This window comes from Stegastes partitus, unplaced genomic scaffold, assembly GCF_000690725.1.
Source record: "Stegastes partitus isolate 25-593 unplaced genomic scaffold, Stegastes_partitus-1.0.2 Scaffold407, whole genome shotgun sequence".
Lineage (NCBI taxonomy): Eukaryota > Metazoa > Chordata > Actinopteri > Pomacentridae > Stegastes > Stegastes partitus.
In genome coordinates this window covers 287,119-299,349 of record NW_007578138.1, presented here as the reverse complement: position 1 = coordinate 299,349, position 12,231 = coordinate 287,119, and the positions used below count along the sequence as shown (strand labels likewise).

The window sequence follows — 12,231 nt, the reverse complement described above, 5'->3', positions numbered from 1 at the left end:
GTGAAGTCTGGTAATCAACAGAGTTACCTTAATATTTAGTTTATTGTTTAAGTACATTTTTGACTAAAAGTTCGATAAAGTCACAAATATATAGTCTAAAATTTCCTGCTTTTCCATTTTTTTTAATGTTATTGCCAATTTAATGTTTCTGTGTTTTTGGACTATTGCTAAAAAAAATATAAGCATTTTTTTAAAGTTTCTGACTTTCTGAAACCAAAAGATGAGTCACTTCATGGAAAAAACAATGATAAACTAAGTCATCAAGGTGGTTGTAGCTCTACTGGGGACACATTCAGAGGCAGTGTTTCATATCCAGGGCTGCTCAGGATGGTTATTACAGTTTAAATGTTTGTTGTGTGTCTCCTCCTCCTCTGCAGTGCTGATCGATGGCGTCGAGTGGAACGATGTCAAGTTTTTCCAGCTGGCGGCTCAGTGGTCGTCGCACGTCAAACACTTCCCCATCGGGATCTTCGGACACACTAAAGGCCCTTACTAGCAGCACCTAAGAGACTGAAGCGTGGAGGACAGCTCCCCTTTTCCTCTCCTGGCCCTTTTCCCCTCGTGCCAACAGCTTTTAACCTCCTTCCTCCCTACTTTCCCTGCACACTTCTCTCTATTCTGCCGTCTTAATTTAAACTCCTGCTTTCCACCGTTGCATTCGTCCGATTATTTAATCTTTCGCGTGTTTTTTTAATTTTCTATTTATGTATAAAGCTTCTCGAGGCAAGGCTGCCGACGGAAAGCCTTTCTTTACTCTGCTTTTTAAAACAAACAAACAAAAAAAATCCTGCTGATGTTTTATAGACTTTTGAGAGAAAAAAAAAATCTAATTAAGTAATAATTAGAAATGACTTCTAACCTTTAACATACTGAACGAGTGCCCAGGTCTCGCTCTGCCGTCATGTTTTTATTTTTATTTTTTTAATTTTAATTTGGCGAGGTTGGTTTTTTTTAGCACTTGGCCAGCACAATTAATCAAGAAATTTTGGATTCGCAGCTCCAGGGACTGTTGGCGATTCATCGTCGAAAGGAAAAAGAATAAACAGCCTCAGTGAAGAAGTGTAATGTGCAATAGACTGAATACTGTGTGAATGCGATTTTGAGTTAACCTGGCACTGTTAGAGGATTATACACTGCTCTCAGTTGTGATTTCCACTCTGTTTAACGCCCTCTTCTTCTTTACTTTCTCCTCCTGAGAAACTGGCTCAAGGTTTAAAGAGTTCGGACGAAAATTAGATGAAAAAGGAGAAGCTAAAACTGAAAAATCTGCTTTTAGGAACAGATTAATAGCACAAGATTACCTACAAACTTAAAGGAACGTATTGACATTTTGAGAAACGCACTTATTTGCTTTCTTGTTGAGAGTTGGATGAGAAGGTTGACACCACTCACGTGTCTGTAGGATAACTATGAAGCTACAGCTAACAGCTAGTTAGCTTAGCTTAGCATAAAAAGTGGAAACAGGGGGAACAGCTAGCTTAGCTCTTTCTGATGGTGACAAATTCTGCCTACCAGCACATCAGTTTCACTTAATTAGTCCTTTTTGTTTGCTTAAATAACCCGTACACAAACTGAGCCAAGCTAGCATTTCTCTGCTTCCTCAAATTAAAGTGTAAAGTGACGAACTTTGGTTTTATTGTAGATTAATAGAAAGTAATTAGACGCATAATCTCTGTAAAAAAAAATAAATAAATAAATTGTGGAGTTTAGGTTTTGTATACAAAAGCAAAAATTATATTTTTAAAACTTCAGACAGAGAATTGCTAGCTGTTTCTCCTGTTTACAGTTTTATACTTAGCTGTTGTGCTAAGCTAACAGCCTGTCAGCACACAGCTAGCCTGGCTCTGGTCAAAAGTAACAAAACCCTCCTACCAGCATCTCTAAAGCTCACTGATTAAAGCATTATATATCTTGTTTGTTCAATCTGTACAAAAGCTGAGCCAGGCTAACTGTTTCTAGTCTTTGTGCGAGGCTAAGCTAAGCTAACTGCTTGCTAGGTGAAGTTTCATAGGACGCTTACAAACCAGTTTTCTGAAGTGGCTCTCTTTTAACCTGCTCGATCGCCATGGTAACTGATGCTGCACAGCTAACCTGCTCTGGAGGAGGTTCTGGTCAGAGTTTGGGATTTAAATCGACTCTAAGAAACGCCACCCTTTCGCTAAATGGTTTCCTGATTCTATCCTCTCTGTGCTGTCCTCACGTTGCCCCGCAAAAATACACAAGGATGTTTTTATGTTTGGTCCAACTACTGCTGGTACTGCACAGAGTAAAAAATCGATTAGTTTATTGGTATGTATCACAGAGAATGTCCACTTCACAATATTAATTTCACTTGGAATTAGGTCGAAACGAGATCTAAACTGAAAAAGCCAAACATTTTCAGACAGGGCCTCCGTTAAAGGATCGCTCTGGTGTCACTATGAAAAAGAATATTTAACAGATATTTCTTTTACATCCAGAATCAATTAGGAGTCAAAAAGTCGAATGTCCTCCTCGTTAATGCTTCCAGAACAAAAGCAGCAGCCATGAGAAGTTACACTCTGTTGTAAAGTTCGCTGCAGGAAGTGTATTAGTTGTAATTATTGCACATTTTTTCAAGTGCGTACTTGTGTATAGAACAATCAGTTGTATTGGTTTTGATTTTCTCATCTTACTGAGCAAGAAAGCAAATCTCTTAAAACGTCAAGCTGCTCCTTTAATCTTAAAATGACTCAAATTGTGCATCTTCTGTGTTAAGATCCGTTTTCTCCTCCTAAAACGTCCATTTGAACTCTCCTTCCTTTGAGCCCACACACTCCTCCGACACACTCCGTATCTTTTGCTCAAAGCAAACGTTACTTTTGCCAAAGGAACTACTCATCAGCTGCAGCTCACTCATTACCTGTGTGGTATTATAGTTGACTTCATAACGTAGAGGTGAATGTATTGAAGGTACCTTAATGTAAAGCACTTTTAAATGTTTGTCCATTATAGATTAGTGTGTTACACCTTTTTCCCTCCTACTGGGAACCTGCAGGTACGACCGGTTATTATTATTATTATTCTATCTGAGCTGAACTACAGCACAAACAGTGGTGACTTAGGTTATATGCAAAGTGAACCAAGCATCTGTATCTCCTCGGTGCTGCATAATAAAGCTCAGCGTGAGGCCTCGTCGGACTGTTTTAGATGAATTTAGTTGAATATTTCGTGAGGCTAGATTAGAACGTGTCTGTGGTGTACGTCAGTAGGCTCCATCTTCAGTTGACTGTTAAGCATAAAACTAAAAAAAGAAAAAAAAATGCATTTTTTGCTTATAAAGTTTCTTTCAGTAGCTTCATAACATTTTTGCCAATTTCTTGATAAGTGCCTAAATTGCTTAATTTTGACAAATCAATATAAATAACTATCCCTGGCTGAAATGGTGCTGATTCTGGTCCGACAACAAGAAAATATCTCAACGCAGCACACTGATTTTTTTGCAGTCACTGAAAGGAGGAGAACTCGGTAGTTAAACCGACGGTACAGCCCATTCATGTTGAGCGTACATTTGTTTCTGTATGTAGAGGATGTTTTAGATGTTTTTGGTTTTTCATGTCGTCTCAGAAAAAAAAAAAGGCTTGTTGAAACTGAAAGTTCCCTAAAGACTACCACTGTAATCCCAAAAGAAACTGGGAGTAATAAAACTACTATACACACTAACATGTACTTTTCTTTTCCGCGTGTGAGTTTCTAATCTCTGCGGAGAATTTTAATGAAATCAGCGTCGCAGCTGTGAATTATAAAGAAAATATGCTTTGAAAAGGTTTTTTTTTTTTTTATTGAGGTCTGAAGTTCACTCTTGACCTTGAAAGCAGCAGTTGAGAAAATAATCTGGCCACAAGGTCCACATCTGTCAGTCATATCTCACCATCTTTATCAGGAAAACTAAATGGACTCAGCTGCAGTTTCCAAGGTCAAGAATAAACTTTGAGCCTCACGCTGCTCAGAAAAAAATACGATTTTGAACATCTACGGTTGCACAAAGATGGCGTGATGTGATTGAAAGCAGCAGCTGGAGTGACTTTGTGGTGAGATTGTTTTTCATGTGTTCTTTTCTCTTTGGTGTTGTTTCTATAAATGACACCCGTCTGATAGCAGCAGTAGAGCAAGAAAGAGAAATGTTTTATTACAATACAAAAATATTGCAATCAGAATTATACGCAAGCTTCAAGTGTAAAAAGTAAATTGTGTTTGTGATGCAGGATGACCTTTAACAGAGTGTTATATTTATGAATATATTATATTTTGATCCATTCATGAGCTGTTTAAGTTAGACTTTAATGTTGTGTGTGCTCATGGTGGAAGTCATTTGAACTGATTTATACACTGTTTTGGGTCATTTTGTTACTTTTTCTTTTGCTAAATTATATTCATATTTAACATTTTTAATGTACAGTTAAAAGGAAAGAAAACTGAAAAAATATAATCCAAAATTTTAAACAATACTAAAACACCTGATCTTAATCATAATACTACAATTAATTATGTAAATTTGCATATTTTATATTTAATATGTGTAACAGCTCAACCTAAACCTTTAAATTATGTTTGTAAATTACTATTTCATTCATTTTTGTAGCGTCTTAACCTTAATATTATGTGTATCTAATTTAATATTGTAGGGCTTTAATCTTAACATTTACATTAAACTGGTAAATTTGTATTATACATAACACGGAAGCGTCTTCACTGAGATATTAAATGAGCCATTTATATTTGCATAAATAAAAATATTGTACAATGTGAACCATAACATTTAGTCACATACATTTGTATTTCATTCACTATTGTAGGGTTTTAACCTGACTATTGAAATTACTCCGGTACATTATCTTACATTTAAAATTTAAATTATGCACGTAGATTTGCCTTTTTTTTAAAACATAAATTTGTATTTCATTTAATATTGTAGGGCTTTAACCTTAGTATTTATATTTCTCAGGTAGATTCTCATATTATACAAAACTGTGTGACCTTATAGTAATTTTAAAAATCATTTTGGGAAATTATATGATTGATAATATTGTAGTATCTTAACTTTAATATTCAAATCACTCAGGTAAATGCCCACAGTTACTAATGTTGTAAGGTCTATACATAAATAACAGTCTAAGGTGATACACTTCAGATTTAGATTCATCAGATAAATTTGCATAAATATTAATATTATAGGTTATTGTCTTAATCTTATTACTCAAATCAGTTTGGTAATTTTCCATGATTGTTATTATTGTAAGGCCCTAACCACAACTACATGTGTATTCCATTCAGTATTGTCAGGTTTTAACCTCACTATTGAAGTTTTTCAGGTAAATTATCTTACATGTAACATTTAAATTACGCAGGTGGATTTGCAAATGTGTTATGTACACTTGTAGTTCAGACTTTAACCACAGTGTTTAATTTCTCAGGTAGATTCTCACATCATATAAAACTGTATGATCTTGAAGTTATTTATTTATTTACATTTTGGGGGTAAAATTGTGTCATTAGAGTCCCAGCTTTCATATTCACATCAGTCAGGTCAGTCTCCATAATTATTAATATGACACGGTCTTATTCATGATATTTTGTTTTTTATTTAAAAAAAAACAAAAAAAACCCTTTACATTGTAAAAACAATCTCAAAGTGCTAAAACTGGAACTAAAAACCAAAATAACATTTAAATTAGTCACATAAATGAGTATTTTATTACATATTGTAGGGTTTTAAGCTTACTATTGAAGTTACTTTGGTAAATTCCACTTAATATTTATATGCTGCATATAAATTTGCATAACTTTTAATATTGTGTCGTAATATTTAAATTATATAGGTAAATTTGTATTATAGACATTATTCTAGGGTCTTAACTGTACTTTTAAATTTACATAGGTAAATTAACATAACAAATGCTTTAACTTTTTAATTTTTTTAAAATTATTTTTTATTTTAGAAGTGCTGTATAAATAAAGGTATTAGTGCTATCTCATTCATAATACTTTCCAACCAGTAAAAGAACCACATTTTCACTTGGAATATTTTGTTCTTATTATTGCATGAATGCCATCATGAATAAATGAATAAATGAATAAATGAATGGACACAGCAGAGCTCAGCTTCACCTCACAGCTCTGATCTGACTCAGGAGACGCTGAAACGTGAGTCCGCTTGTTGGGAATTAAAGGAGCGGAGTCCCGCCGGTGATGCGGTTTGACAGACAGGGGGAGAGAGAGAGATCCTCCGCCGGAGCAGGAAGCTGCTGCTGCTGCTGCTGCTGGGACCGACCAGGAGACACCGGAGCCTCGAACCAGCGACGACATCAGCGGGCAGCAGCGGGCAGCGGGCAGGCAGGCAGGCAGCGGGCTGGGTTCCCCTCCATAATGTAGACCCGACACGCCGCCACATCCAGCCTACGACTCCAGCACATGTCCGGGGCGCGGCGCTGAACACAAAAAGCCGAGCTGGGAGCGTTTTTGCACGGTGAAAATGAAGGAGCTGAAGGGCTGCGGTATGCGCTCCTCGCTGGGCTTTCTGTCCCGCAGAGAGCTCACCGGGCAGCCGCTCATGAAGGAGGAATTCCAGCGACGCAGGCTGGCGGGCTGCACCAGCCTCTACAAGAAGGACATGCTCGGACATTTCGGCTGTGTCAACGCCATCGAGTTCTCCAACAACGGCGGAGAATGGCTGGTGTCTGGTAAGTTGTCAGACCCACCTTCCCCCTGTTAGCTCCCACTGTTGTAATTCGTTAGCATGCTAGCTAGCCCGGCGGTCAGCTGAAGCGCCCTGCCCGGCTAGCGCAGTTAGCCTAGCCGCTAACGCTAACTGGCTAGCTTAGCGTCCTGCCAAACAGTGGAGCGGCGGCTCGGAGGGCAGCAGATGTCAGCCCAGAAGACGATCAGTGCCGCCGCTCGGCTGCACATTTTCACGTCCCGACGGGTCCAATCATGGCGACCTGCTGAAAACGCGAAGCTATTTATGTCCTGAGAGGATTAAAAACAATCATCTGGCCTACTGTGACAGCCTGTGGCTTGCCATTTTGGGTCCACTGAGGTTGTTTACTCTGCACAGTGGAGCTGCAGTTTATTTAGATTCCAGTTGATCAGCTTCTCTCCACCTGACCAGGTCAGATGCAGCCATTAACACATTAACTCTGGAAACATGGCTCTGCTTTGGAAGCTGAGTGCAAGTATTCACTCTGGAGGTGCATTAAAATGTCAATTCCTGTTTAGATGTTGCTCCACATGCAGCATCAGTGGAGCCTGGAGCTGCAGAGATTAGCCAGTTATTCTATGAGCCGTCAAGTGTTGAATTAATCTCACAATATTTTGTTAATTGCTTAATTGGTTTGAGTAATTATTACAGACAACATATAACAATTATCTGATTCCAGCTTCTTAAGGGAGAGCTACAGTTTTTATTTCTATCATATTGTGTTATTACATTGCAGCTAATGATTATTTTCTTAATTATTGAACCAATTAGCTGTTGTTTAGTTAAAGGAAATCATCAAATCAGTGTTGTTCACTATTAAATTAATTGCCAACTATTTTGATGATGAGAGTAATTGTTGAAGAAAACATAAAAATCAGTGATTATAGCTTCATAAGGAAGAGCTGCAGGGTTTTTATTCAAACTATATTGGGCAGGATTGTAACTAATGATTACCTTCTTCATATTTAAAGTGATTGATTATGTATTGTTAATCAGAGGGGAGCACCATATTAGATTTTTCCCAATATCCAATATTTTCCAACTCATTTTGGCTGATGCTGATATTGATATAAGCACATATTTTATTCTGTTTAATAGCAGAGAACGACAAGTCTCTCCTGCAGTGGAGTTAATGTATAATTATATATGCCCTCATTGATTAACCAGTCAGGTGTCATATTATTCAGCTCACTTTATCGTGAATGCACACTGCCAGGTACAGATATACAACATGATGCTTTGTAAATGTCCACATTCACTACACAAAATTAGAAAACAACTTCAACTTTCATGGAAAAAACATGCAAAACGGTAAGCTTTTTACCTGCCTGCCAAGTTAATACAGTGTTCTATCTGAGAAGCAGTGCATTTGGAAAGTAGGAACCAGGAAGTAGGTGCTTTCTTAGCTTTAAAAAATGACTTTTAAGCAAATAATTTATAAGCAAAACAGCTGCGGTTTAGTTTCCAGTCATTCTGAGTAAAAGGAAAGTTTGACCTCCTCTGAGAGCTCCAGAAAGTTGAAATTAACCAACATGTGAGAAAGAGCATCAGCTATCAGTCTGCAGCCTTTGACAACGCTTCACTTCAGATTGTCACAAGTCAAAGAAAAAGTCTCGGACAACAGTGCTTATTGTTCTAACTTTGTCTTTGGCTGCAGGAGGAGACGACCGGCGGGTGCTTCTGTGGCACATGGAGAAAGCCATCCACGCTCGGTCCAAGCCGGTGAAACTGAAGGGCGAGCACCTCTCCAACATCTTCTGCCTGGCCTTCGACAGCACCAACAAGAAGGTCTTCTCTGGAGGTACGACAAAGGCACAGCCCCCTGTGATGTGTCTGCAGGCTTTTTCCACAATAACACAGATATTCATCTTTGTAACCGTTGACCAGGAAGAGTTTGTGTGACTTGGAGCCTGTCGGTAAAAGGTCGATCTGACTGATGTTTTAATACAGTGAAAGGGAGTTAATTTAAACTGCAGTATGTGGCAAACGTCAGTCATTGCAGGTTTAGGCCAGTGGAATAAATGGGGAAAAAATACTTTGGAGGGAACTTGGAAAACTTCTCGACCTCACCGGAAAACTTTACAGGATTGAGATTGAGTAAAGGTTCATGGAGCAACAGTTTAAAGCCACATTTAGCTGCTTCTGTGCTGTGTGGACGGACTCATTGTCCTGAAGCAACACACAAGCTCCAGGCTTTCCTCTTCTTTTTCTTTAACTGCTTCAACGATTTGAGTTTTTGTGGACAGTGATGAAGACTTCATAGTTTATAGTTATGCCCCAAAATGGGAGTTTATGCATCTTGTTTCCAGGTGAGAGTGAGATGAAGTTCCCTCGCATATTAAGTGAAATAGGACTTGAAAGAAACCTTAGCAGTAATGACAGACTGATTAATTGCTCATCTGATAAATCAGGCTGATTAAATGCTATTTTGAGATTATCTACATTGGCCGATTACCAGCTTAGCGTCGGCTGATTATCATGGGAATGTCTGACAGACATGATGTTGTCTTTAATGGTGCAGAGCCACACTTAAGCCTCGCCTTCGACGCTGGAAACTATTAAGATGACTATTTATTACACATGTTGTTGGACAAACTAAACATTTAACACACTGAGCAGGAGAGACAGAAGCCTTTGTGGACCTGAAATGGGACATTAAGTCTAAAATTAGCAGAGAGATTTGCAGGCCAGGTCCTTAAGCAGACCAACTGTTTGTTAAAATTCTAAATTAGCTGATGCACAGTGAAATGTGGCGTGATCACATGAGCTAGAATAAAATTGTAAACAGCAGCAAAGTGTGGTGCTACACTTAGTGCACGATGAAGCGTCAGTACGTTTACCAGACCAGCAGGAAACGCTGCTGACTGCTGATAACATTTATTTAGTTATTTTTAGTTAGAATTTCAAATAAGTGCACTGCAGATCTACTTAAATCTACTTTATTGATATATAGCATGTGTAAAAAGAAACCTCAGGGCTGCACATGTTGTCAGATTGGCAGCATCAAGATGGAATAAAACTTGTAAATTCCATCTATCCATTATCTATACACCGTTTAATCCTCACTAGGGTCGTGGGGGGCTGGAGTCTATCCCAGCTGACTCAGGACCCTGGACAGGTCACCAGTCTATCACAGGGCCACACTTAGAGACAGACAACCAAGCACACTCACATTCACACTTACGGACAATTTAGAATCACCAATTAACCTCAACATGTTTTTGGACTGTTAGAGGAAGCCGGAGAGAACCCACGCTGCATGGGGAGAACATGCAAACTCCACGCAGAATGACCCCAGGTGTCCTCACTGGGATGCGAACCGACGACCTTCTTGCTGCGAGGCAACGGTGCTAACCACTGCACCACCTTGCAGCCCTAACTTGTAAATTCAACTAGTAAAGCAAAATACGTTGACATAAAACATGAAAACAGACATACTTAAGTGAACAAAGACAATAATAGGATTCAATAAATGTTTAAGTTCAACTATTTGTTGTTCTAAACTCTTTGTTTTTTATCAGATGCAAAACACGAAACAACAGCTCCATGATATCAGCGTTCTATGTCTTTAAAAGTCAGTGAGAGCCATTGATGTACTCGTGTTTATTGGCCACTAAGCATTCAAACAGAGTAAATGTTTATCGGGTGCTTTTGTGTGCATTTAAGTGGTTGCGAAAAGTCAGTAGTTGTTTGACTGCACATGAATGGTTCTGGGTATGAATAATGGATGGAGCAAGATGAAAATTTAATGCAGGCGTTGCTGAATGACGAAGTTTCGGTGGTGAGTTGTGCTTACCGTCCACCGTCTAGCTGCGATGCAAATGAGGAATTAACTAACCATACCGCCTAATACCTCCAGAACGAGGCCGTTTTGCATCTTAGCCTTGAGGTCGGAGATTAAAACTTTTCCTTCGTCTCTGTTTGCTGTTTTCGCAGGAAACGACGAGCAGGTGATTCTTCACGACGTGGAGAGGTGGGTAAAGTAGCACTCGTCACCGTGGCATCAGAAACACTTGAGCCGTTATGAAAAGGTCAGCGGTCAAACAGCCGGCTGACGCGCTCGGCAAGACGATTAACATTCGAATGATTGTTGCTCCTGCAGGAGGGAAACTCTGAACGTGTTCCTGCATATCGACGCCGTGTACAGCCTCTCCGTCAGCCCGGTTAACGACAATGTGTTCGCCAGCTCATCCGACGACGGCCGAGTTCTGATCTGGGACACTCGCGAGCCGCCGCACGGAGGTAAGAGGACGTGGATTAAGTAAGAAATCAGTTTTTATTAAATCCTCAGAAGTCCAAAAAAAAAAAAACCAGAAAAACTTGATTTAAACTGTTAATTTATGCGTTCGAGTGCGTATTTCAGGCGTGTAAAGCGGCCACAGTGGAGGGAATAATAACTTATTGATGCCAAGGATTAAATCAAAACTGCACCCTGTTTAAAATGCACGCTTAGGACCGTAAGACGTGTGGATATAAAGCACCAGATAACTCACAATCACACAGTCTGAAAATATGCTCTGCTGCAATGAGAGAGGATTAGGATGGATTAAGAGGTGGTCGTAGAAAATCTAAAAATCTAACTATTTCCTGCACTGGAAGATAAATATTTGCGAGGTCAGCGCTCACACAATCCAAACCACGTCCAATCGGTTTATAACATGGATTTAATTAATGAAAATGAGTGGGTTCCAGTGGACAAATGGTTGTAATTGAAAAGCAGCCACGCGGCGTATTTTAAGTGACTCTGTTGGACTGAAAAGAGGTGTTTAGTACTCCGTGATGAGAGACCTGTTGATAACTTTAAAAATGCAGTGGATCATCTTGCATGACGTGCACTTCCTTCTATTTTAGAAGCCCTCCTTGTGACCGAGTCGGCCTAATAATACATTTAGCAGAGATCTGTCTTCCATCTCTGCCAGCGGGGTTTTTATGTCGGCTCGTTGCGGCGCTGAGGTCCCAGTTTGAATGGATGGAAGAACCTCAGATGGTGGAGCCATATATAGGATTGGTTTATTATCCGTTCAGTTAGAGATCAGAATGTAACGGGTCATAAAAGTAAATATCAGGACTGTTTTGATCTGTCACTGCCTCCTGCTGCTATTTAAGAGTCCAAAATCTGCATGATCTCAACATTACATGATGAAATAGTGTATTTTTTTTTGCATGTTTCTGAATAAAAAAGTTCCAAAACCCATCATAGAAGTTTAACTGTTGACTTTTATGTGCATCCCACCTCCTCCTGTAGAGCCCTTCTGCCTGGCCAGCTACCCGTCAGCCTTCCACAGCGTGATGTTCAACCCTGTGGAGCCCAGGTTGCTCGCTACAGCCAACTCCAAGGAAGGTGTCGGACTGTGGGACATCCGCAAGCCACGCAGGTCAGACCTTTTTCCTGTGACTTTGTTTTAGCCAAATCTGTCAATGAAATTATCTGCAAACATGTTCAAGTCAGTGTGTCGATTCCATAGACTGTATAAAAGATGGACGTAGCAACCGGCCCTGAAAAATGAAGCCAACCC

At 39.4% G+C, this 12,231-nt stretch overlaps 2 protein-coding genes across 3 annotated transcripts in view; both read left to right on the top strand.

The window, feature by feature from the left end:
• pacs2 (phosphofurin acidic cluster sorting protein 2) overlaps positions 1-3,687 on the top strand; it is a 107,483-nt gene extending 103,796 nt beyond the window's left edge. For both annotated transcript variants that reach the window (XM_008285534.1, XM_008285533.1), the window contains one exon: positions 378-3,687. In XM_008285534.1, coding sequence (XP_008283756.1) covers positions 378-496 — 119 coding nt within the window. In that variant the 3' untranslated portion in view covers positions 497-3,687. The remainder of the gene's footprint in view (positions 1-377) is intronic.
• A 1,830-nt stretch (positions 3,688-5,517) lies between these two features.
• The window catches only part of dcaf5 (ddb1 and cul4 associated factor 5), a 27,025-nt gene continuing 20,311 nt past the window's right edge, over positions 5,518-12,231 (top strand). The window contains exons 1-5 of the mRNA XM_008285532.1: positions 5,518-6,698; positions 8,373-8,516; positions 10,652-10,688; positions 10,818-10,957; positions 11,961-12,090. Coding sequence (XP_008283754.1) covers positions 6,491-6,698; positions 8,373-8,516; positions 10,652-10,688; positions 10,818-10,957; positions 11,961-12,090 — 659 coding nt within the window. The 5' untranslated portion in view covers positions 5,518-6,490. The remainder of the gene's footprint in view (positions 6,699-8,372; positions 8,517-10,651; positions 10,689-10,817; positions 10,958-11,960; positions 12,091-12,231) is intronic.